We start from the raw sequence: 24,673 nt of genomic DNA on the forward strand, positions 1-24,673 counted from the left end.
TCTCAGGAGCCGGCAGAAAAACTTATGGAAATCCACAAAACTGGATCTGTCAATGTGTAGTATGATCAGTGAACCTCATCTATGATAACCAGTTCAAAGTAGAATAGCATGCAACTATGGATTGTTTTCTAATATTAGAGCTCATCCAACAATTACAAAAGATGTTTGAAAGAGCTTAATTTTGTGCTTGACTCCCAGATCCACTCTAGATGTGCATCTTTTCTATGTAGTTGCTTTTAAATTAGCATCATCCCCTAATAAAATTAGAGGGTCCAAAAAAGAGATCTCCCAACCACACAAAATAGCTTGTCGAGGTTTGTGACGAAGACAAGTTGACGGGTCACCCGGCAAGCTATGTAGAGCCTCCAACAAGTAAATATGCTGACTTGGGGTGTTGAGGCTTAGGTCCTTCCAGGGCTATTTCTATTGCATAAAAGCAAAAGGTGATCCCTTTAACAATCCCAAATACACGACATACATAAAGCCATGCCCAATGGAATTATGTGATTCTACATCTGAATCTTTTTCTGCAAAGTTATGGAGCTGCTGCATTTGCTACATAGTCCATCATTTAATGTATAATCTACATATTTTAACAAAAAATGTGTTTGTAGCTCAAATAGATTAAAAGTTACTAAGAACACATTGACACATGTTGTTATGTAGGGAAAGGCTAGTTGCAAATGTTGACTGGTCATCTGTACAATACATTTTGCTGTACATGGGTGTGGAACCTTTCCCCACACAGTATTTTTTTAAATGTAATACATTTTTTACACAAGGAAATACCAATTCATAAAACAGAGTGACAGTCTTATGTAATGATGAGTAGCAAAACATTACACAGAGAATGTAATGAAATTAGAAGAATTTTTTAAAAGAAGAAGGAAAAAAGTTGCTCTCGGTACACATAGAAAACCAGTACAGTACAGGAATAGCACAAAACACCCTGAGGTTTACAGGAATGAGGCATGAGCTTCCCCAAATGATGATCACTTTCTAGATTGATGGGATGAAAATGGAGCTGTTTAGAAGCTCCAGAATGAATGTTTTGAAATAATTAAGAAGGTTAGGATGTTCAACACCCTCGAGCAGACCACATAGACGTACTTTCTGGTGACAAATTCTATTTTCCAAATCCTCTGTATGGAGTTTTGATTTCCAAATTTCTTGTTCAAGTTTAAGAACCTTCAGAGACATCTTGAATTGACCTAATATGTTGTTGCATGTCAACCATCCTATTCTTCATGATGATCCATCTGTCCTCATTTAATGAAGGGTTGAAGAGCTCTTACCTCATCAAGAATGGTTTCTAAAATGTTGTTTTTGGATGAGGCAATATGGAACAGAGGAACATTTTTTGGCTTCTTTGGTTTTGTTCCTATTGTGGTAGCTTTAGCCCCAACAAGTGTAGCTTTGGTGATTTCAATATTTATATGTTCATAATGAGGGAGCCTCAGAAAAGATTTTGTTCTGCCGATAGACAATGAAGTGTTATAGAGTCCAGCCAGGTATAGTGATAATCATGCAGAGAATATGCCAATACATCAGTGACAAGAGTCACAAGATGGGACAACCAAAATTGAGGAGGTACAAATACGTGTAGAGGCACACCTAAATCAAACAACAGAAATAAGTAGCTGTAGAAACACTAGCTGGAAGATATGAAATCTCATTATCTAGCGCCTTATTTGATCAAAAATGAAGAATTGGTATATGTAGATAGTTGCCAGATAAAAGTTGCAACATTTAAGAAATATGCCTGACTGACTTATTCGACAAGTTTTTTTCATTAAAAGGATAAATCCTTTGTACACTATTGTGACATGCGTCATCATTTTGTTGTCACTCATAGCCTCAGATCTGAGTGATGTCTGAGAAGGGCTCGTTATGTGTCAGGAATTCATAACATACTCTTATTGATAAAGCATCATGCACAGGCTTTGCCTTAAAGTAGACTAATACCTTATTTATTGGTATCCCCCTTCTACAAAGTTAAAATAAAAACAAGAGGGTTGTTTATGGCCCTTCATATTCACTGCGTAGTCTTGTTCGTGCTGCTTAATTGCTCTTTCTGGGTCATGGGCAAATCATCAAGACTGAGGTCCTTACCAGATAGACCCTCACCATCTTCTTCTTATAGTTGTTTAAGCATGTGTGGGATGGACGTTATTCTAATAACAAATGACATTTCATTTCAATATAGTAATTCTTCAGTGACCTTTGTACACTGTTCTCTAATGTGGCTCCCAAAGTGGAGACCTGCTACCCAATGCGGCCTAACGCTCACTACAAATTGTGTTGTGTTAGTTCACGTAGTTCAGTCATTTCCTATGCTCAGTCAAGACATTTGCCGTCTAACAACTTCTACTCATGAGTCTTAATGTGTTTGTGAGTCGAAATCCACATCTGCTTTGACCTTTGCATTGCTTCCTTCATCCATCCCAAACCGCAAAGTGCTTGAACTCTACAATTTAGCACCACCTTCATAGGGCATGCTGAAAACCAGTTATGGCGTTTGATAAACCTCAGGCAAATCCTTATGAGACTATCTATGATAATACTCTCTATGGATTAGAGGGAGAGGTGTGGCGCCGCGGCCAGGGTGACTGACGATGGACTCTGGGGATCATGGTTCGATTGGTTCTCACACAACAGAGAAGTACTGCTTACAACAAAAAGACACTTGACTTTACAACAAAAACTACGTCAGTCCAATGATTATCTGACCTTTGAGGGAGACAACATGTGTCTAAATACTGCCCTCACAAACTTTGCAGTGTCATGCTTCATCATTGGGCCGCAGCATACACCCAGGTGCAGACCAACACACTGGATGGAGCGCATGCTTTTTTTTTGTATTCAGATGAAGGTTTAGTGGTGAGTATAAAGGAAGTGAAAGAAACATACAACACAAAAAAATAACGTGACGTACTCAACATACAACAAAATCATAAGGGGAGGGGGCTCTTCCTCCCTCTGTGTCGGGACCAAAAAAGTGCAGTGTATCTAATATAAAACAACCTAAGGATCCACCATATGATTCTTTATTCTGGCTGTGGACCCCTGGAAGGATTCAAATCTCAAACGGGTATAAAGGGAAAGTGACGCTCCCTATATCCCTACTGCAGATAGCAACATATTTCTGCCAATTGTTCGCCCCCACACGGGTGGCACTGGCTTGCGTCAGGGTGTTGGTCCCTTCGTTGTGAACCTTACCCCAATTGGGTTAATATTACCTCTCAATCGGTAGATAATTTTTCACTTAGGTCTCTCCAGAATTTCTGTGAGGGAACCACTTCCTAAAAAAAGAGAGGGAAATTTGTACATAAACAAACAGCCAAGTGGAGAACATAATGCAATACAAGTTCCCCCTTCTCTCTATATATCTTTCTTTAAGCAGTATCACCCATTAGTGCACTGTCTCCCCAGTCTAAGTCATCAATTTAAAAGCAACCATACTAAAATGTAGGTCCACAAACCTCATGTGGCCATTAATCCTCTGTCCTTGAGAGCGCCACACTCTCACGTACAGCCAAACACTCAAACTTGCACGCTGTTTGTAAATCTCTCGAAAATGTACTCACACGAGTTCACGATAAAATTCTCTGAACCCGGGACTCTGTGGGGACGTGCTCTCGCCGTCACACTATGAAGGAAACAAAAATAAATCTTTGCTCTATTTCCATAGAAAAGGATGTTATTCGCACTCGTTCTATGGGCTTGACGCTATCCTCAAAGCGTACTATCTATCCTGTTACTCAATCGCTGTACCCTGGACCCAGTGTTCAATATCTTCTTTAGTCCTGGGGGGGTTAAGTGATCGTTGGTGATCGTTTTACACCAGTCCGCCCGGGTGAATACACAACATCTCTATAAGTGTGACACCCCGACTCACATGTAGCGAATACCGCGTGTGTTAAAAAAGGGAGTTCCAACGTATACTCAAAATTGCCTCGGTACTCACTAGTCACGAGCAGCACCAGGAATTCTGCCCCCAACAGTCGTCCTCCGCCGATAAACTGCGCACAGTGAGGACGCCATTATCTACACCCTACTTCCTCATCACGTGGCCTCCTCTGCCAGCATACTCTGTGGTTAATAGCCACAATGGAAGGACTGTATTCTATAGTCACCGCCATATTGGAGTGTGTTGCGAGGGACTATTGGACTTATATTCATGAGGATATTATTGTGAGAAAAAAAGGGGAAAATCTCACTGACAGACATTCCTCATATTTCAATTGTAAATTTTTTGTCGAATTCTAGACCCATACAATTTCTAAATATCTCTTTACAGTGCTCCAAATTGCTCCTCCCCAGGGAGCAGGTCTTTGTATAGGGCAACTTTATTGAGATATCAGACAGACTTTATTGTCATTGGAAATATGCTCGACGTAAAAGTACGCAGAGTACACATACCATTGTTCCAAATCTGGAGATGTAGTTCCCAGGTAGCGATTTTTTTATTTAAAAAGTTATTTATCGAAAAATGACACAGTACAACCATCAGATACACACAGTGTACTTGTTAGTGTGATTCACTTGTTTTTACATATTCTTTCCAGCTATATGATGGATCCATAAATACCCACTATTTCAGATGTATTGTCTTTTCAGAATCCCATTTATCTGAAACCAGGGAATGCAGTCGTTAAGCCCATTTGTACTGCTTTTTATCCTCTCCACCAAGCATTGCTCCCTCACTAGAAGGAATTCTGCAGTGTTGCTAATATTCGGTGGAATCATCAGTTTATCTAGCACTGTCCATCTCAGATCTAATTCTTTGTGTCTAAACTCCTGGAAATGTGCTGTTAATTTTGTATTGCTCTTCCCGCACCTATCGAGCTCATGTGTTCTAAGATGCGGGTCTTAATTTTCCGTCATCCCGACATACTGCAAGTTGCATGGACATTTTAACAGATAGATTACATTCTCCGTATTACATGTAGTATGTTTTCTCTGTTCCCATGGCCTGCTCAGACCCACATCTACCGACTTTCCATTCATGGACAGAGGGCAAGCTTTGCACAAACCACACGAATGGTGACCTACCACAGGTAATAGGGTGGAAGTACTCCCCTGGGTGTTGGAATTGTTACTCACTATCCTGGGGCGTGTATGAACAATCATATCTTTGATGCTGGTACTTTTTTTGAAGGAAAACAGGGGCCTCCTTTGTTCTAGTCCATTTGCATTCAGGATTTTCCAGTTTCTCTGAACAATCCTTTTTATTTGGTTAGAGGCTGTGTTAAAAGTTGTTACACAGATGCTGCTATCTATCTTCTCTCTCTGTTGTGTTTTGGAGCAGTATCTATCTATTGCAATTTCTCGCTCTTTTGTAAGCTTTTTTGATAACCTGATCCGGATAGTGTCTTTCACTCAGTTTTTTGCTCAGAGAGTCTGCTTCAGTTTTGTAGTCTGTTACTGTTGAGCAATTCCTGCGTAAACGCATGAATTGCCCATATGGCAAATTCTCTCTCAAGGACCTGGGGTGGAAACTTTTGAAAGATAGTAAATTATTCCTGTCTGTAGGTTTATGATAGACATTGCTAACAAGTGTTCCTCCCTCTGCTTTGATATTCAGATCCAAAAACGGCAGGGAATTGTTAGTTACTGTGCCTGTGAAAAATAAAAAAGGATTCCTCTCATTAAGCCAGGTCAAGAAGATATCAACAGATTCTCTGATCCCTCTCCAAATTATAAAGACGTCGTCTATATACTGCCGCCAAACCCTAATCCGTTCATACAAAGGGTTGGTAGCCATAAAGATAGTATCCTCTTCAAATTGTGAGACGTACAAACAAGCTACACTAGGTGCACAAGAACTACCCATGGAGGTTCCATGGGTTTGTAAGTAAAATTGATTCTCATATTTGAAAAAATTCCTTGTCAGTGCTAGTTCCAACAAGCACAGGATGAAAGTACGAGGTGTCTGATATGTCCACTCTGCTGAGAATAGAATATTCTCAATTACCCTTAGGGTTTCCCTTTGAGGTATATTCGTATACAGTGACTCTATGTCGAGCCCGATCATAAAGTCACTGTTAACATCAAACTCCAGATCTTGGATAAGGTTCAATACTTCTCGAGTATCCTTCAGGTATGCCTGTTTTCCTTGTACAATAGGGCGTAGATAACTGTCACAAAACATGGACAGAGGTTCCAAGAGAGAATTGATTCCTGAAACAATCGGACGCCCAGGAGGCGGCCGTGCCGCTTTATGCACTTTAGGCAAAGTGTAAAAATAAGGTGTAACAGGATGTTGGTTACACAGAAACAGGGCCTCTCTTTGACTGATCCAGTCATTAGTGAGGGCCTCTTCCACCAAAGATGCAATTTGTTTTCTCAGTTCTTCTGTGGGGTCCGAGTTGAGAACTTCATAGTTCCTTCTTTCTCCCAGTAAACGTAGACATTCTTCATTGTACGTGCTTTTGTCAAGTATCACTATAGCTCCGCCTTTGTCGGCGGGCTTAATGACCACCAACTGATCTGTTCTCAAGTCTTCCAGGGCTTTGGTCTCCTCTCTGGATAGGTTGAAGAATGGTTTTTCCCTGTTATTTTGAGATAAACCATCTACCTCCCTTAAGACGGACTGTTCAAAGACTTGAACTTCCGGGGGAAGTTGTCCCAAGGATGGCACAAAGGTAGACTTTAACCTAAGGCCAGTATCATCTTCTTTTTCATTGTTTTCTTTTCCTTCAAAAAAGATTTTCAAACGCACACTTCGAAAAAAAACAGCCAATTCATATTTCAATTTGAAGGGATCAAGTTGATTGGTAGGCACAAATCCTAGGCCTTTAGATAATACCCTCTCTTGTACACCTGTGAGTGTTTTACTGCTCAGATTCATGACTAAGTGTGTTCCCTGCTGGTGCTCGCCTCCCCTCCTCTCATCATGTTGTGGGTAATCCTCTGATTCATTTCCTCCCACTGTACCCTCGGTGTTCGCCGGGTTCTTTGCCTGCCTCTCCCTCTCCCCTGACCTATCTCTAAAAAGGCGGTTAGTCGTTAGCAAGGAAAAATGGCGGGCCCATTGGGGGGTACATGGGGGCCATCCATATCCAGTGTGAGGGGGCTGTTGGTAAGGGCGCATAAAACCTCTTGTCCATCCTCTACCCCTATATCTGGGGCGATAGTCCCCGTCACTACTCTCACTCCCTGAACTGGAAGTGTCTGTATTCTGGCGTGTAGTCTTTTTCTGTGTGTTCTGTTGTTGTTGTTCCTTTGTCTTTGTATATTCATCAATAATGTGAGGATAAACCTTCTCCTTAGAAAAAAATTTCAGATCTTTCTGTAATTTCTGTACTTTGGAGTTTACCAAGTATTCTTTATATTCATTAACAACTTTATTGGTTTCCTCCAGTTTCTTTTTAAAGACTGAGATTTTTATCTGTGTTTTTAAGTGGTCTTCACTGGTCTGAATTTGGATCAACAGTTCATCAGAGATTTTTTTGGAAGTATCGATAATTAAAATAAGCCAATCTCTTGAGCATCTCCAGGCAATCAATGACCAATTCTTTCTAAAAGTGGCATTTTCCAGAAAGATAAGAGGTTCACTGACAGCTAGGAGACCTCCCGGGGCTGTATTTGTTCTTAAATATTCAGTGAGGATAGCTCCATGTAAGATAGTTCTAACCTGAGTCTGTTTCAGTTCAGTGAGGGAATCCCATCCCTCTACTTGTGTTAGTGCTTGTGTGAGTGTGGCGTCACCCAAAAGAGAAGGACATGCTAAAATTCTGGCTGCGGCCTCATTCCCATTGGAAAGACCCTGCTCTTCCATCTTTCATCCAACATATGGACTATTCCTACTCTGGAAGATAATTGGGTATTTCCCAATCTCGTCTCTGCGGCTCAGCGGCCGTGCTAACTATAACAAACACACTAGAAGAGACAAGGGAATAATACTCCTCTGGCTCTCATGGTTCGATCCCCGGCGCTGGCGGCAGATTAGCCCATCACCATGTGACTCTGGGCAATAGCTTGCTTAATCTTCCCGACTGCCCCCAGCGCCTAGAGACCCTTGCCGGTGATTGTTCGCGCTTTACAAATGTGGATTATTATTGTGGATAAATGATTTCTTGATATTTCCATTTTGCACAGCTGTTTCCCATCCCTTTTACTGGAAGACATTTGGCAGAGGGTGTGCGCCAGTGCTTCTCCACAATAGCAGCCAGTCACCCTCTGACAGCCATCATCCTCAAGAATCTCCATCTTTTTTTCGATATGAGAGCTCCAGATTTACCAGAATCCATTGAGTACCTCCATGTTATTTCACGGATAAAAGTACTTTACCCTTCCCGTGAACAATATAACGTAATGACCATGGATCAATATGGAATCGAATATTTGATATTCCTGAATTTGTAGTCTTCTGTTTAATACCAAAAGCAATGGTCATTGGAATAAACTATTAATATTAAAATTGTGCATAGGTGATGTCTGGCACATTTAGCTCTGAATTCCTAGAAAATGTTTTCTAAGTGTTTGTCTAAGTAATTTCAGGCTTACAGCAGCCAAGTAGTCAGTTCTTTCCTGAAAAAGTTCATGAAGCCTGTTTGCTGTTTAGCAGAATACTGTTCTACATTCTGCTGATTTCATCGAAGAAGGCCTAATATTGTTATACATGTCTCATATATTCTCAGTGATATGTTCAACATATTCTTTGATGTGTCTGGGTTGTCATCTGCAAAACAATTAACAATTATGGTGGGGGGGGGTGCAATGGTACCTTAACAGGTCAATTTATATGCCTTTTAATGTGTTGCATCACAAAATGTTTCCGTAGGTTTTATGTGGCATTTGTGTGGTTCTTATGTATATAAAGTACCCTTTCTATATAAAAGTGAAACTTGAATTTTACTGAACTAACAGTTTATTTAAATTACTTTCATAACGTTTGGATTTATATACAATAACAAATCATAATTGCGCATGGTCATATTCTCAGGGAGTAGATGACCTGCTGAGCTGTAAAGTAACATATGACAATTAAAGGCTTTATGTCCTGAGAAACGTAGAGAAGCCAACAACGCCGGTGGTACTATAACATTTATCAATGTGAAAAATATAACCTGCTGGAAATATTTTGTATATAAAATAGAATAGGTAATTATATTTGTGGGGATAAATACAATGACCCTCATGTACAAATATCCCATGGAAGGAATCATAATTTGTGATTCCTTAAATGGAATGTACAAAAATGTATTTGGTAGAAGTGGTTTGCGCACCAACTTCAAAGAATCCATTGGGTTTTTGGAGAACCAACCTATGTATTAATAGGTTGGTTCTCAAAATACAGATTTGAAGTGGGTCGCAATTCAACATACCTCATTAATATGCATTAGGTAGTTCATAAATTCAGACCCACTACGATTGGATACAATGACAGGTGTGGTTGCTTGCTGGGAACAGCAGACCACGTAAATAAACCCATCTTTGTTTTTTTTAAATGCAACCCGTTTTCTTTAAAGGAAAACAGGATGTGTTTAAAAAATAAAGAATAAATTACAAAACCCTTTAATAATTATCACACCCACTGACCTGGTACCATATATATTAAGTGCCTTTGTACCATGAAATAGTAGTGTAACATATCTCACAGATGAACATTGGTCTCGGGGGGGCGGGGGGGTAGGGCCCCTCTGAAGGGTTAGAGGGCCCCTCAGAAGGGTTTGGGAGCCCCTGAAGGGTTTGACCCTCCCGTGCCACATGGGCTGCAGGGGCCTGTGCTACACCCCTGTATGAAATCGATTACATATGCCAACCGACTACGCGCATATAACTCAATACGTAAGTATAAACGTACAATCATAGTGCTCATCCTAGTCAATAGTAAACAACATTACTCTGGAGATGGCCAAAGCCCGGTAACGTTTCTGCCACACATGGTGAAAAACACTTATACCCACAGCTAGGACTTTACCCCTGTTTTCAGTGAAGGACATGCCAAACGGAGGCAGGAAGGGAAGAATAGTCATTCACAACCTCCTTCCCATGCATCCTTCCACAGCTGCCTGCCTTCCACAACATCCCTTAGATCTCAGAAGACATGAGGGAAATGGGGGGGGGGGGTAGTTAAAAAAAACAGTAGACCATCTTTCAGCATTCCACTTCTTCTTTTAGGCTAGTTCATACCCAATGAGGGTCTACTTTTCACTGTTGCACAGGCCACTAGGAAAGTGCGACCATGCAATAAAATAGTAGGAAATTATTTCTCAGCAGACTGTCATCACGGCAACCTCAGTTAAAGAAGCAGAGACAACATTCACCATACTTTTCCAAATTGATGTTTATGTAGCGCTTTATACCACAGTGTGGTTGTATGTGTTGAAATGATGGATTGGAGTTTCTAGGATTGGAGCTTCTGGCCTTATTAGATGTCAGCTGCAAAAACCACAAGGTAATGGAGTTAATGCTTGAGTTCACTGGCAATAGCTTTAGGCAGCATTCCAGACCAATGTTTTTTGTCCGCTGTGCCATTCTAGAAAGGGCCCCACCCATGCAAATCAGTCTTGGTCCTACTCCCATAGGAACAATTGAAGCATTCCATCCATCACCTTGTTGCTGTTGCAGTTTACACCCTAAGTGTAAGGGCTATGTCTAGACATGGACTCTGTATTCACTGTGCCATAGGATTCAAGCTGTATCTCACTGATAAAACCTAAGTAGGTCAAAACTGGGATGGGGATGCTCGTGGCCCTTATTGCCAAGGGCCTCACCTGCAGTTCGGCATGGACTGTTCCCATGAAGAGCAGGGTCGGTGCTGATTTGCAGAGTGACATGATGGGCAAAACCCAAAGGACTGGAATGTGGCCCAATCAGTTGGTAGTGGCTGACATCCATTTAAAGATTCCATCCATCACCTTACTGCTGTCACAGTTTATGCCCTAAGTGTGATGGATATGCCCAGACATGGGTCTTATGCTCACAGTGCCATAGGCCTCAAGCAGTACTTCACTGATGAGACCTAAGTAGGTCAAAACCAGTCTGGGCTAGGTTGTGGTCTCGTTTGTAGGATGCCTCGCTTAGCAGTTTGGGATGGACTGTTCCTATGAGGAGCAGGGTTGGTGTTGATCTGCATAAGGCAGCCCTTTGTTGAGAGTGGCATAGTGGGTGAAAAACAACGTACTGGAGAAAGGCCTAAGCAATTGCCAGTGACTGAGATTATTTCAAGCATTCAATGCATCACCTTGTTGTTGTTGCTTTTTAATTGTCAGCAGCACTTGCTTCCCTCACTGAGCCAGAGGGAAGAGGCTTCCACACCCACCACTCCCAATAGCAATCCACATATCCCTCTACTAATCCACCACTAACCCAACATGGGTTCCGTAGTAGCATGCTACTTGCCAAAAAGCGCGTCAATGCTTCGTACGGGGTAGTAAGCACTATTTAAATACAGTTATACAAGGAAAATACTGAGGCAGCATACCCGGATATGGTAAGATCTGTAAATTCTGTGATTTCACTGCAGTGAGCTTGTTAACCACTGGTGTGATGTCATATCATTGAATTACTGAGATTTGAAAATTCTGCCCTTGAAAGTAAAAATTTGGGAGGCACAAAATGATATTGTAAACAGAAACTTACTCTACAATATAATCGGTGAAAAGAAAGCCATAGTGTACCGATATGAAACAACACACATAACGTATATGGTCTACAATGCTTTCAAGAAAGTTTCTAAAGAATCTAAGCGATTTTGGTCATACAGGGTTAGCCTTTTTTCCATATGTAACTGGAATCTGAGAGAGCTGAAGTAGCTGCACTATTCTTCTTTTAGGTAAGTGTGGACTTTGCAAAGAAAACTTCATCATCAGTTCTGACAGTCCAATTTCTTCTCTCAGAGGTCACCCTTATAGTCCTCCATGATATGGTGTTGATTGGATTACAGCTAGGAGGATTATCATTACTGACGATTAACATTTGGTTATTATACAATATGCTTAATTGACAAGTCCCTTCTTTGTTTTAAGAGAGCATCAAAATGTAGATATATGCATCAGAACTCAACCTCTCATAGCTGGATCTTGATATCATTTTCAGGAACATTTGGGCAGCTGGAACCCTGGGAGATATTTACCCCGGCCTCATGGAAACATCCCATGGTTCCTTATGAAATCTTAGTGGACCCAGAAAGCATGCCTGTCCATCCAATCTTAGAGGAGGAATCTTCTACCCTGCAGGGGACAACTTCAGACATTAAAGAAGAATCAAAAGAACGGTCTAACACTAAGGTTGGTACACTATGAGAAGTTACGTGATGATATATTAAGTGTCTTATTTAAGCTGATTCATCTCTATAGCTAATTAAATGTACTGGTTCATACCTGTCACACTGTTACCACATTTACTGTAACAGGATTTGAGCAGTAAGTAGGCTAGGCCTCTTGTCAACAAAAGTGACACCATCCAGGGAAGGTAAATAGTATCTGATTATGTATTAGATTAATGGATTTACTAGGCTAATGCACTATCTTTGTGAAACAACTAGAGTAATGTCTTTATTTTAGATCTTACGTAAACTTAGTTTTTCGGACAGGTTTAATGATTCAACTGTAGTAGAGCTAGAGCAATTGCCAGAGTATTGGTGCTGGCAGGTGGTGTCACCTCTCTAAAACCATAGAGATTGTAAGAAATCATGGTGGTATTGAAAGAGCAAGTGGAATCAGTAAGCTGAATCCATCAAGTTGGGGAGTGGGAGAATTTGTGGAGGGTGCTACCCTGTTCCTGAGTTTTGAAAATGGAGATGATCCAAATGCCCATATAAATCCCAGTAAAGAGGCTGGGTACTAAATTACATGATAATTGATTGAGAGCACATCATTCGTCTAAATAGCATCTTTTAACAACTTTGTCTTAAGGGCAGAACTGATAGAAGTTCATAAATTCACCAAACACTTAAGATTCATTAGCACAGTGTAGCTGCAAATCATGTTTATTCCCTTCAGAAAATAAACGGTTTTGTCTGGCTGAACTTGGAACTCTATGTGCATAGCAGGAACATAGTAATATAAGAGAAGACACGTTGTGGATTTGAAACAATGGGAGACTAGTAATGGCGATCATAATATTGTTCCAGGAGAAAATATTCCCATCCAATGTGAAGTGTTATTTTAAAAAATCCACTTTAAGGAATATCCTGTTATGAATCAGACTATCATGTAATATATTGCGACCAGGCAATGCCCACAGAATATTGTTAAGTCCCTTAAGTCATTGTCGTAATTATACACTGGGATTTACTTTTTGAATAGTTTTACCAAGAGTATGCGCAACAGATCATCCTTGTGACTTTATTTTTGTTCCTTTCTTTTTCTACGTAGGGTCAGTTAGAAAGGTCAATCTCTCAATTGTTCTTCACTATGAGCTTGGGCTATGCCGTAGTATTTTATACCAATGACTAACCTCCCTCTGCGTCCATCGATTACCCCGCACAGCTGTAAGGATATGGGTAACATTCAAAAGGGTTGAGGTCTCACACCTGAAGACCACCCACCATACTACCTTGGGTAGCTCTATTACTCTTAAAGCACTACAGGACCACTCCTCCATGAGAACGGTGTCTAGGTCCTTTAAATTGGTAAGACATGTTGGGTCCTATGGGAGTGCCATAGTACAGTGGTTCAGGTCTCACCCGGCACACCCCAATCGCTAGTAACTCAACTGGCTGCACAAATTAAGGCTAACACCACGGACAACCCCCAAAGATCTCCCTGTGAAATCTGATCACTCACCCTGGAGGTGCTCACAGCCTTTTTCCACTACCCTTATCTCAGAGGCTAACCCCAACAGCTGATCCTGCACTCAGCAAGATCTAGACTTCTGAGGGGGGCCTCGAGGTCCCCCACACCCACAGTGCACCATTCAGGAGGCTCTGCGACACAGTCCTCCAGAACCTGCCCGCCTTAAAGCTCAGAGCGAATATCCCTAGCAGAAGAGTCTTGCACATCCATAGTATTATGCGCAGTGTCCCCTGTCTCTGCACCAGGAATCATCTGGCCAATTGATTGTGTCACTGTGGGCTCCACTGATGCCTACTTCTCCTGGGCGTCTGCTCATTGCCCTTGGGGTCTAACCCTGTCGGATCTACCTGAGCTGTTATCTGGCTCAGTAAAGCCAAAGCTGCCACCTTAGGGACTGGCAATTCATTGCAAAGAAAAACATTATTAATTTCCCTTGGGCAGTAACCTAGTCTAGCCCCAGTCAAAGGGTCCCTCACTAAACCAGCCCAGGAATCTAGAAAGTCCACCACGCCCTCTCTGACTTGAGCAGAATCAATCTGTAGCCCACCAAGGAAACTAGGGCACTTGCCACCCTCTCTTTTGTCTTCTCAGGGGATCACACCACAATCTACTATAATTTCCCCCACGCTTGCTACCTGACTTGATCATATCGGGGACAGCTTCTATTCCCAGAAACTACTGTTTGAGGACATGGGGCTTGTTTCTTTAACCCACACTCCTTCTCTGAAAAGATTTCTCAGGACCCACCCTATCCTCCTGGTAAGAACCTGTAGTAGCATTAATGGGCCTCCTTGCACTCACTCTTCCGATCAACTAAGCCAGCTGACTCCATGGTCCTGGCCTCTGCCAAGGTGGAGAGAGTCTCTGCAAAGTACTACTCAGTGATAGATCCTTTAATTCATGCATGCATGGACACGCATTATCGAAACTCTGAAAAAGTGCAACTCGGTGAAAGCTGGTTTACTTCATGCATGCACAACCTTTATCCAGTCTCCCAATCATGATAATTTTACCTCCTGACAGCAAGGTACACCCCTTCAGGGCACCCCATTTGTAAGGGTCCTCAGCATGCCCACCCTCTAGTGGCCCTGAGACAGAGTCGGGAAACTCTAAAAAGTCCATGAAAGTTAAGAGCACAACCCAGGGGGTTCTACACTCCTGTACAATCAACAGAAACCTCTCTTGGACCTTAAAGGATTACCACATTTCATCCGTTCCTGCTCAGATATAAATAAACTCACCTAATCAACAGTGTTCTCACATCTATCCAGGACATGGGACCCAATAATTATTCACAAGCACAAAATAAAATGTACAGTGACCTTTTTATTATATTATTGTATTTTTTGAGATCATTGTTTTAATAAAATTGTGCCCACAGAATATTGTTAAGTCCCTTAAGTCATTGTCGTAATTATACACTGGGATTTACTTTTTGAATAGTTTTACCAAGAGTATGCGCAACAGATCATCCTTGTGACTTTATTTTTGTTCCTTTCTTTTTCTACGTAGGGTCAGTTAGAAAGGTCAATCTCTCAATTGTTCTTCACTATGAGCTTGTGCTATGCCGTAGTATTTTATACCAATGACTAACCTCCCTCTGCGTCCATCGATTACCCCGCACAGCTGTAAGGATATGGGTAACATTCAAAAGGGTTGAGGTCTCACACCTGAAGACCACCCACCATACTACCTTGGGTAGCTCTATTACTCTTAAAGCACTACAGGACCACTCCTCCATGAGAACGGTGTCTAGGTCCTTTAAATTGGTAAGACATGTTGGGTCCTATGGGAGTGCCATAGTACAGTGGTTCAGGTCTCACCCGGCACACCCCAATCGCTAGTAACTCAACTGGCTGCACAAATTAAGGCTAACACCACGGACAACCCCCAAAGATCTCCCTGTGAAATCTGATCACTCACCCTGGAGGTGCTCACAGCCTTTTTCCACTACCCTTATCTCAGAGGCTAACCCCAACAGCTGATCCTGCACTCAGCAAGATCTAGACTTCTGAGGGGGGCCTCGAGGTCCCCCACACCCACAGTGCACCATTCAGGAGGCTCTGCGACACAGTCCTCCAGAACCTGCCCGCCTTAAAGCTCAGAGCGAATATCCCTAGCAGAAGAGTCTTGCACATCCATAGTATTATGCGCAGTGTCCCCTGTCTCTGCACCAGGAATCACCTGGCCAATTGATTGTGTCACTGTGGGCTCCACTGATGCCTACTTCTCCTGGGCGTCTGCTCATTGCCCTTGGGGTCTAACCCTGTCGGATCTACCTGAGCTGTTATCTGGCTCAGTAAAGCCAAAGCTGCCACCTTAGGGACTGGCAATTCATTGCAAAGAATAACATTATTAATTTCCCTTGGGCAGTAACCTAGTCTAGCCCCAGTCAAAGGGTCCCTCACTAAACCAGCCCAGGAATCTAGAAAGTCCACCACGCCCTCTCTGACTTGAGCAGAATCAATCTGTAGCCCACCAAGGAAACTAGGGCACTTGCCACCCTCTCTTTTGTCTTCTCAGGGGATCACACCACAATCTACTACAATTTCCCCCACGCTTGCTACCTGACTTGATCATATCGGGGACAGCTTCTATTCCCAGAAACTACTGTTTGAGGACATGGGGCTTGTTTCTTTAACCCACACTCCTTCTCTGAAAAGATTTCTCAGGACCCACCCTATCCTCCTGGTAAGAACCTGTAGTAGCATTAATGGGCCTCCTTGCACTCACTCTTCCGATCAACTAAGCCAGCTGACTCCATGGTCCTGGCCTCTGCCAAGGTGGAGAGAGTCTCTGCAAAGTACTACTCAGTGAAAGATCCTTTAATTCATGCATGCATGGACACGCATTATCGAAACTCTGAAAAAGTGCAACTCGGTGAAAGCTGGTTTACTTCATGCATGCACAACCTTTATCCAGTCTCCCAATCATGATAATTTTACCTCCTGACAGCAAGGTACACCCCTTCAGGGCACCCCATTTGTAAGGGTCCTCAGCATGCCCACCCTCTAGTGGCCCTGAGACAGAGTCGGGAAACTCTAAAAAGTCCATGAAAGTTAAGAGCACAACCCAGGGGGTTCTACACTCCTGTACAATCAACAGAAACCTCTCTTGGACCTTAAAGGATTACCACATTTCATCCGTTCCTGCTCAGATATAAATAAACTCACCTAATCAACAGTGTTCTCACATCTATCCAGGACATGGGACCCAATAATTATTCACAAGCACAAAATAAAATGTACAGTGACCTTTTTATTATATTATTGTATTTTTTGAGATCATTGTTTTAATAAAATTGTAGTTTTATGTTATGTACTTATTGAGTCATTCCCTGATGTGCTTGTGAATAATTGTTGGGTCCCATGGTCTGGATAGATGTGAGATCACTGTTGATTGGTTGAGTTTATTTATATCTGAGCAGGAACGGATGAGGTAATCCTTTGAGGTCCAAGAGAGGTTTCTGTTGATTGTACTTACTGTACCCTGTCTCCTGGTTAGTGGGGTATCTCCCTTTTTCTTCATATTTCATTAGGTAACACTCCTGCCAGGGTAGCATAAGCTCAGGCTTATCCTTCTGCTGATCTTCACAGTCTCCTCAGATGTCTGAGACTGCACAAGGAGATAAAAGGGGAGATGAGTTTAGGTGGTACCACATTATACCTTCACCTCCTTCTGTTACTTTCAGGACCGAGTCACTTGTATGTCCCACCCCTGTACTGCACTTTAGAACTGTTTCTAAATCACATCTCAGCCCGAAACTGTGACACATCTCTCTCTCTCTGAGCTAAACACACCCACTCTGGACTTTCAGGTTTCATCCTCCAGGATTTCAAAGAAGCTCTTGTGAGAACTGGTGAGATATCTGCCTGTTCTAGCTTTGACCCATGTTGGAACAATCCTCCAAGCTAATTCACTTGGAGTTGCTGCTAATAGCTATAGAGAGTCTTACCCAGCCCCTTCCACTACCAGGAGAAATCTTATCTCCTTGTCTGGGCCTGTTTTGTTCCAGGGTCTTTGATCTACTAGTTGAGCACTGCAAATAACTCACCTTACGAAGCAGCTGAAAATATAAATCTAGCTCATAATATACCCAATTATTAAATATGTGAAGTTATTCAAATATGTGGTAGCTGTCTCCTTAATTGTATTTCAAGCTCAACAATTTGTATGCAAATTAGTGGCTGTGACCTTTCCATCACAGTCTAATCAGGAATAATAGTAGAACATAATTCACACATGTGATGTACAATGAAAAGCGTATACATGTTATGATCTACAAAATGGTGTATCGCATTCCTTTTTTGTCACCAATTAAATTATATTTTATTTAGTATGGGCCTCATCTACCACAGTGCTACCTATGCCAGATGTCAGGCTGAGGTAGACAGTAGTCATCCTTGCTCATCCCACATGTGTGCAACCTGTAGAGAGCACCAGCCCTTACTCCAGCTTCACACAAATTGACCTCCTTTTAAAAAGTAGACCCTTACAGAGCTTACAGTGGATGCGACTGTATTAGGGGCCACCACGCCACAGCAGAGGCCCATAAAACAGGTCAAAAGTGAACCAACTGAGGGTTTTCACAGGTGACAATAGGACTTCCTACAGTCAAACTCATTGATATCTGTGGCCATCACAATCATTTTGCTGAAGTTCGAAACTAATTTAACATTTGCAGCTAATAATGCAAAGTGAAGAAACCCTGTCTATTTCAACAATAAACTCTAGTTTAAACGTATTTAAGAGTTTGATATTTACACTTCTCTTTCCCACAGATGACAGGTTTATGCTTTAAGGATCAACTTGACATCATATATTTGTTCTGCCAAACCTGTCCCAGACTTTAAAAGTCCATATAAATGCATGTATTACAGAAGATCACACTTGCGCAAAGCTGAAGGGCTACATATCCCCATAATATGATTTTTATCACATGAAGAACTCCACACATCTTGACTATTTAGAAATTCCAACCAAGCTATAAAAACTAGCACCATACATTTGCAGCACGAAATACAAATAGCTCCCATCACTCATAGTAAAGACCAACTCTTTAGTACTAGGTGTATAACCCTATAACTCATTAGCATTCATAAATGTGTTACATGTGTACTGTGAGAATCAAAATTCTCCCACATGCTCAAATTCTGGATTTTAATGGTCTTAAAGTACATGCCCGGGGAACACATACCCTTATTTGGAAACACCTAATTTAAGAAGAGACCAAAAGAATGTAACTTTGTTACCAGCACACAACAAAAATATCACCAAATATTTTTTAAGCCATTTGCAATTCTTTGCTTGTTACGTGATCATACAAACTTCAGAAAATGTACAAAAATCAAGAAATACTCCAGTTTTAACAGTATATATTTTACCCATAAATTGAAATTCAGCAATGACCATTTATCCGGATTAGAATTCCTTGGATTGATTACCAAAAATGTAGAAGCTTTCCTAGTTATCTTTATACCCAGATCTGGAATTTGTTCACATTAGTTATAAGTCGGTTGCAGAGTTTCATATTGGAGCCTGGAGGCTTGCTATGCTTACTATTTGTTTTAATGAATTCCAACACCCGCCTCAGAGAGGCATCAGGGTTAGAGTGTAAAGCAAGCATTTTATTCAAGAGAGCCTTGAACTTAGCGCTATGGTGGGAAATGTCAATATGTCAAGAACAGTTTCAATAGTAAGTGTTGCTTCAAGAGGTGTATGTGCTCAATCAAAAAGGATTAAGAGGTGAATGCAGCCCAGCCATGTACTTCTTTCCAGAAGAAATATGGTGTACACCATACCATTAGTAAAACATACCAACGTGTGCATTTTAATATAAACTGACCTAATCTTTATGAAAAGAATGGACGAAAACCAAACTTCATAGGTTTTTTTAAAGCCAGTTTACACAAGGTAGAATAATACTTTGTGCCAGTCCAGGCCAATTGTTTTCATGGGACCATCACAAGTTATATTTATATCTATGAGATTATAGATGATTTTATAAGAAAACATACTTTCAAGTAGTGAATCAATTTGGGCACGTGTTCTCTATTCAGTTTCATAAATGTGTTTTAAAATATTAAAATCTGTTTTGATAAGGAACATGGGACTGTAATATTACGTCATCAGTGTCCTTATTAAGCATACAATTTGGTGTTTTCCAAGTTGAGTCCATAGAATGTGTTTTAGACAAATGTGATATACATTGGGTACATTTATAGGTATTTACTGTCAAACTTCTTTCCAGGATGAAATCAGCTATAAGCCAAAGGTCTCACAGATCATCGTCACAGATGCTGATATCAAGGAAGAGATCAGGATGAATAAATACTCACAAGGCTTGGGCAAAAGGTAAATCTAAACAAAAGCAGGTAGTATTGTAACATTTGATATGATAGGTTTTTACCCTTACGGAAAATGTATACCCTTTTATTGTGCCTGCAAAGTGTTATGCACATACGTTCGGAAACATACCTTAGTTTAGATAATGGTACAGAAATTAGGCTACTTGGTGTACTTATCTACTGATCGGAAGGCTTTTATGATATTCACTGGTTGTCTTTGAGGTTGCAAAGGGGGGGGGAATAAAAAGGATAGCATGATTTATGCATGCTGTAGCTCACAAAATTCTTGATTATGCAGTAAATTGCAAGCTTGAAAATACAGGTAGGAGTACAGGTACCTGTCTGTCAATGCCATAAATAGGACATCATAGACATATTTTCACATGTTGTTTGGGGTGCTTAATCTATTAAGGGGCAAAGAGGGTCATGATCAGCTTAAGATTGGAGGGCCTGCCTTCAATTGGGAAGTCATTACATCAGGTCTAGCATTGAATTTCATAACTATTGCTGCAGGTTAAAAAGATATTGGCAAAACCTATATGTTTGACCTTGGCAAGCTGGTGTAATTGCATGTTTATTTAAGAATATACAACAATTTTTAAAAAAAGACAAAAGGAAAACATGCTGCCTAAATATGGTTAGCAAAAAAAAATCAACTGTCATGTATCATTTTGATAGAGCAGCAGAGATGCTTCTTAACAAGCCAGTGTACTTGAACAAGTACAGAAACTATTCTGTTTTAATTCATGTTACAGAAGTTACTGTAAGTAATTTATTCATGTTCGATTACTTAAAATCATTACATATGTATATCTTAAAAACATAGTCAAGTAAATAGTATAAAAATATGATTTGGAAATGTATACAATTTTACGTTAAACATATTTTTTTTCCTTTATAAAGATCTATGATTTAGGGCTTGTATTCTCTGGGCCGGGTGTCTCGCTGGTCTTGGTCGAGTTTCACCCGGTGGGATGTCAGTAGACAGTGCTGCTCAGATAGCATCAATGATTTTACCCAACCATGCAAGAGACTGTGGGGTGTTATCAGAAAAACATGTATCCGATGCCTCCCTGCAAAGTCTGAGGTCATTGGCTCGGTGAAGATGGATTAGGAGGCGACGTTGGTCATTGGCAATGTGGGGGCAGCAGCACAGCAAGTGAAGCTAGGACTCGAGATGGTAGTTACAACCCCTTTAGGAAGATTGCCTGTCCCTAAGGGCCCCCCTGTGTATTAAAGTCAATGATAGACAGTGCTAGGAGCCTCATATATGTGATTTTCTTTCAAACCTGAACAGACAGCGAATGCTTGAAGTATGGCTGACCTTTCCCCTGGATGTAGGAGGTGTGCAGAGCTATAGAGGATGGCCTGTGTTGGAGCCTTTCAATGTACTGTTCGAATGAGTCTTGTATGGTCTGTGAATTCCCTGCTTTTTTGCATGTTGACAGAGAGATATTCGTGTTGGTCAAGTTTGTAGTCTCGATCCTCAGTACACTGGTAGCTAATAGTAGTTGTGTGTGCCATGGGGAGTCTTCTTCTTCAAACATTGTTTTAAGTTGGGCTTTAAGAGACAGACTTGGAGCATGCAGAGTCCTTTTATAGTATTTTGTTAGTTCGCCTAGGCAGCTAAGGTTCGGTATTGCCAGTCCAAGCTCCAGCCTCATCCTTGCACTCCTTGCATGCTGAGGCTAAGGTGAAGATTTTTGCAGGCCGTTGTTTGGAAGTTCGTTGGGCACCAGTTGAGCTTTCCGAGGAAGGCTAAGGGCCATAATTCAGAGTGGGTACTAGCTTACCTCGCAGGATGTTTGATATTGGGTCAGCTGTTGGGCTGTCTAGCTGGTGGTTTAAACATTTCCAGCTGCAGATAAGCTTCTTGTTTCTGAGATGGTTAAGATGGACCCCTGGTTTGGCCCCGACGTTGAACCAGACGCCAAGACAATTGTATCATTCTTACTGGTGCAAAGAAAATGTACGATTGACTTTGGTTTACTATAACGTAAAGACCTAGTTTAAACTTAAAATTCAGATTTTCTTTTTTTTTAAACATAAATAATGGGAAGAATAAGCATTGCAAAGTAAAGTATTGGCCGACTAGCCCTAGCACTGAAGTGCACTTGTTTTTAGGTAGATCTGCACATGAGATCAGGCAAAAGGCCCCACTCACAGTGTAGGAAAGTCAATGACTGTAGAGGATTGACTCATTGGACCATGTTGCATGATTTGGTGAGCAGAAACAAAATGTGAATGTTAGTTGAATGGGCCAGTAATGAAGAGAACTGATCCACAACCTCTATATGTATGTATATATTTGTTCTTTATGATTTTTTTAATACATGAGGCAGCCAAGACAGCTAATGCTGTCTCTAGCTAAGGCCTAAAAAATGAGAAAGCATACACAATTCTAATGAATATTAGTACATGCTAAGCCTGACAGCCATGTACCATTGTAATATCAGAGCGGAATCAAGTCATAAGTAGAAGAGGCTGGAATACCTATTCCCACCTATGAAGTCCATCTGGCCGCCCATGATGCTGACTATGGTGGCTGAGTGGCGATGGAGCACACTAATGGCAGGGTCAATTAAATGATCCCTCGGATGACACCAAAGCCCCCCAACCTTCCTTCCATCAGCCAACAAACACCAGAATTGACCATACTACAATCTGGACTAAGCCTAAAATGTCAATAATCATTCCTTGTTTGTGTTTACTTTGTGTAGGTTACGGCATGAACATTACAAGAGCTCAAACAAACCACTAAACCATGGAGGTCCAAATGAATTTCACAAGCTACAATATTTTGATATTGAAAATTCTCCGTTCATCTGTGAGAAGCCGGATTTGTCTGCTGCCGGCACGGATTTCTTCAAAGCCATCTTACATGAAGAATAACATGCATTAGGAATTTCTAAAGATAACTGTGAAAAATTGATCAAGATAATCAGAAAGCTCTTCTGTGATGTGCAACAATTGTGTCCGTCTGGAAAAAGCAGTGTTCTTGTCAGTGGCTTAGGAGGTCATGTATGTCATTTGTTCACTGTTCCTGTAACTTGTGAATTTAGCCAAGAATCTTTCTAACACCTGGTAGACAATTGACCCAATTCACCTGATATGTGGGAGATCTACATCTGCAGATTTCTGAACTCTTTTGGGTGAAGATTTCCGAATTTCTAGATACTCAAGAATGCGAAACTTTTCCAGTTAATGTCTGAAATATGCAACAGCAATCCTGGATATTCTTTTTAGATTACAGCTCCGCATATATTTTCATTAAAATCACCATCACATGTGCAAATACCCTTGCTACCTTTTTATTCGTCCATCGGGAAATACTTTTCCCCATGTACTTTATCCTTTCTCCACACTCCCACCAACTTAACAGGTGTTTCAATTCCCCTTCCCACATGCAAAAGATTTGCTCTTTCCATTAGCTTGACTAAATCTTTAACCTCTTTAAGGGTAGGATGTGACTGGAGATGAGCTTGTGACTACCCCCAAATGTAATCATATGTTGGAATTCACAAATTCACAGGGCATTTCATCCCTGTAATAGCCATACCCTATCTCTGCTGAATGATTTACTCACAGTAAACCTATTTAAAAAGTGCTAATCCAAGGGGCATATGTACAAGGAAATGTCAGAGTGCGGATCTTCACCAAATTTTGCAGTGCCACGCTCCGTCATTTCCAAAATATATGGACGTGCCATATTTACAATAATACGGCGCACTCCTGTGTTTCCCTAGCGCTGGTGCTAAAATTAGCTGCGAAGCGCCAGCACAGGCACCCTTGAACTAGAGTGCAAGGGTGCTTGCTTTGCAGGGAAAGGTTGTTTATTTGAAGGAAGGTGTCCCTTCTTTTACATAAACAATCAATAATGGTGTTTCTTTGCAGAGTGCAGCACACTAGAAAAAGCAAAAATAAGGAGAAACAAAAGTATTTCTCCTCGTTTTGCCATTCTAACACATGCTCTTGCATGATAACTTACAATCTATGCCCAAACCCACATATGTTAATGCAGCAAATATAGAAGTGGCAAATTGTCATTATTCTTGATTGTTAATGTGCAGGAAGGGGTCCTTTCCTGCACACAAATAATCAATAATGGCGTTTTGCTCTTTCTATGTGTATTTGTCTGCGTTTCACCATTCTAAAGCCTACTCTTGCATGGCGTTAGTTTTTGGCGCTGCCACAGATTTACAGATCCTTGTAAATCTGGGACAGCGTCAAAAAGCAGTGGGTATTGCAGTGGCAAGCCCACAGCAACACCCATTGCACGCCCCTTTATCTCTAAGGCGCTTATTTACAAGCTCCTTGCGCCACCGGTATGTCACTTTTTCCCATGTTCAAAGTGACGCACTGGTGGTGAAAGGGGCTTGTAAATAAGCTTCTAAGTGTTGCATGTAAAGAACTGGTCATGTTTACAAGGCAGCATTCAGCAAAAAAAGTGGCTTAGCGCTGCTTTGTAGATATGGAGAAGTGAAAGTGACGTTCTAGTCGAGATATCCCTATTGTAAATATACCCCAAATTCTCTGATTTAGGAAAGTAGTTTTGCACTCATAAATCAGGCTATTTGT

At 41.2% G+C, this 24,673-nt stretch overlaps 1 protein-coding gene across 1 annotated transcript in view; it reads left to right on the forward strand.

Moving 5' to 3' along the window:
• The window catches only part of LOC144771636 (cilia- and flagella-associated protein 337-like), a 556,113-nt gene extending 533,068 nt beyond the window's left edge, over positions 1-23,045 (forward strand). The window contains exons 28-30 of the mRNA XM_078656000.1: positions 12,049-12,239; positions 19,999-20,102; positions 22,816-23,045. Coding sequence (XP_078512126.1) covers positions 12,049-12,239; positions 19,999-20,102; positions 22,816-22,987 — 467 coding nt within the window. The 3' untranslated portion in view covers positions 22,988-23,045. The remainder of the gene's footprint in view (positions 1-12,048; positions 12,240-19,998; positions 20,103-22,815) is intronic.
• The last annotated feature ends 1,628 nt before the right edge of the window (positions 23,046-24,673 follow it).

This window comes from Lissotriton helveticus, chromosome 8 (genome assembly GCF_964261635.1).
Source record: "Lissotriton helveticus chromosome 8, aLisHel1.1, whole genome shotgun sequence".
NCBI lineage: Eukaryota > Metazoa > Chordata > Amphibia > Caudata > Salamandridae > Lissotriton > Lissotriton helveticus.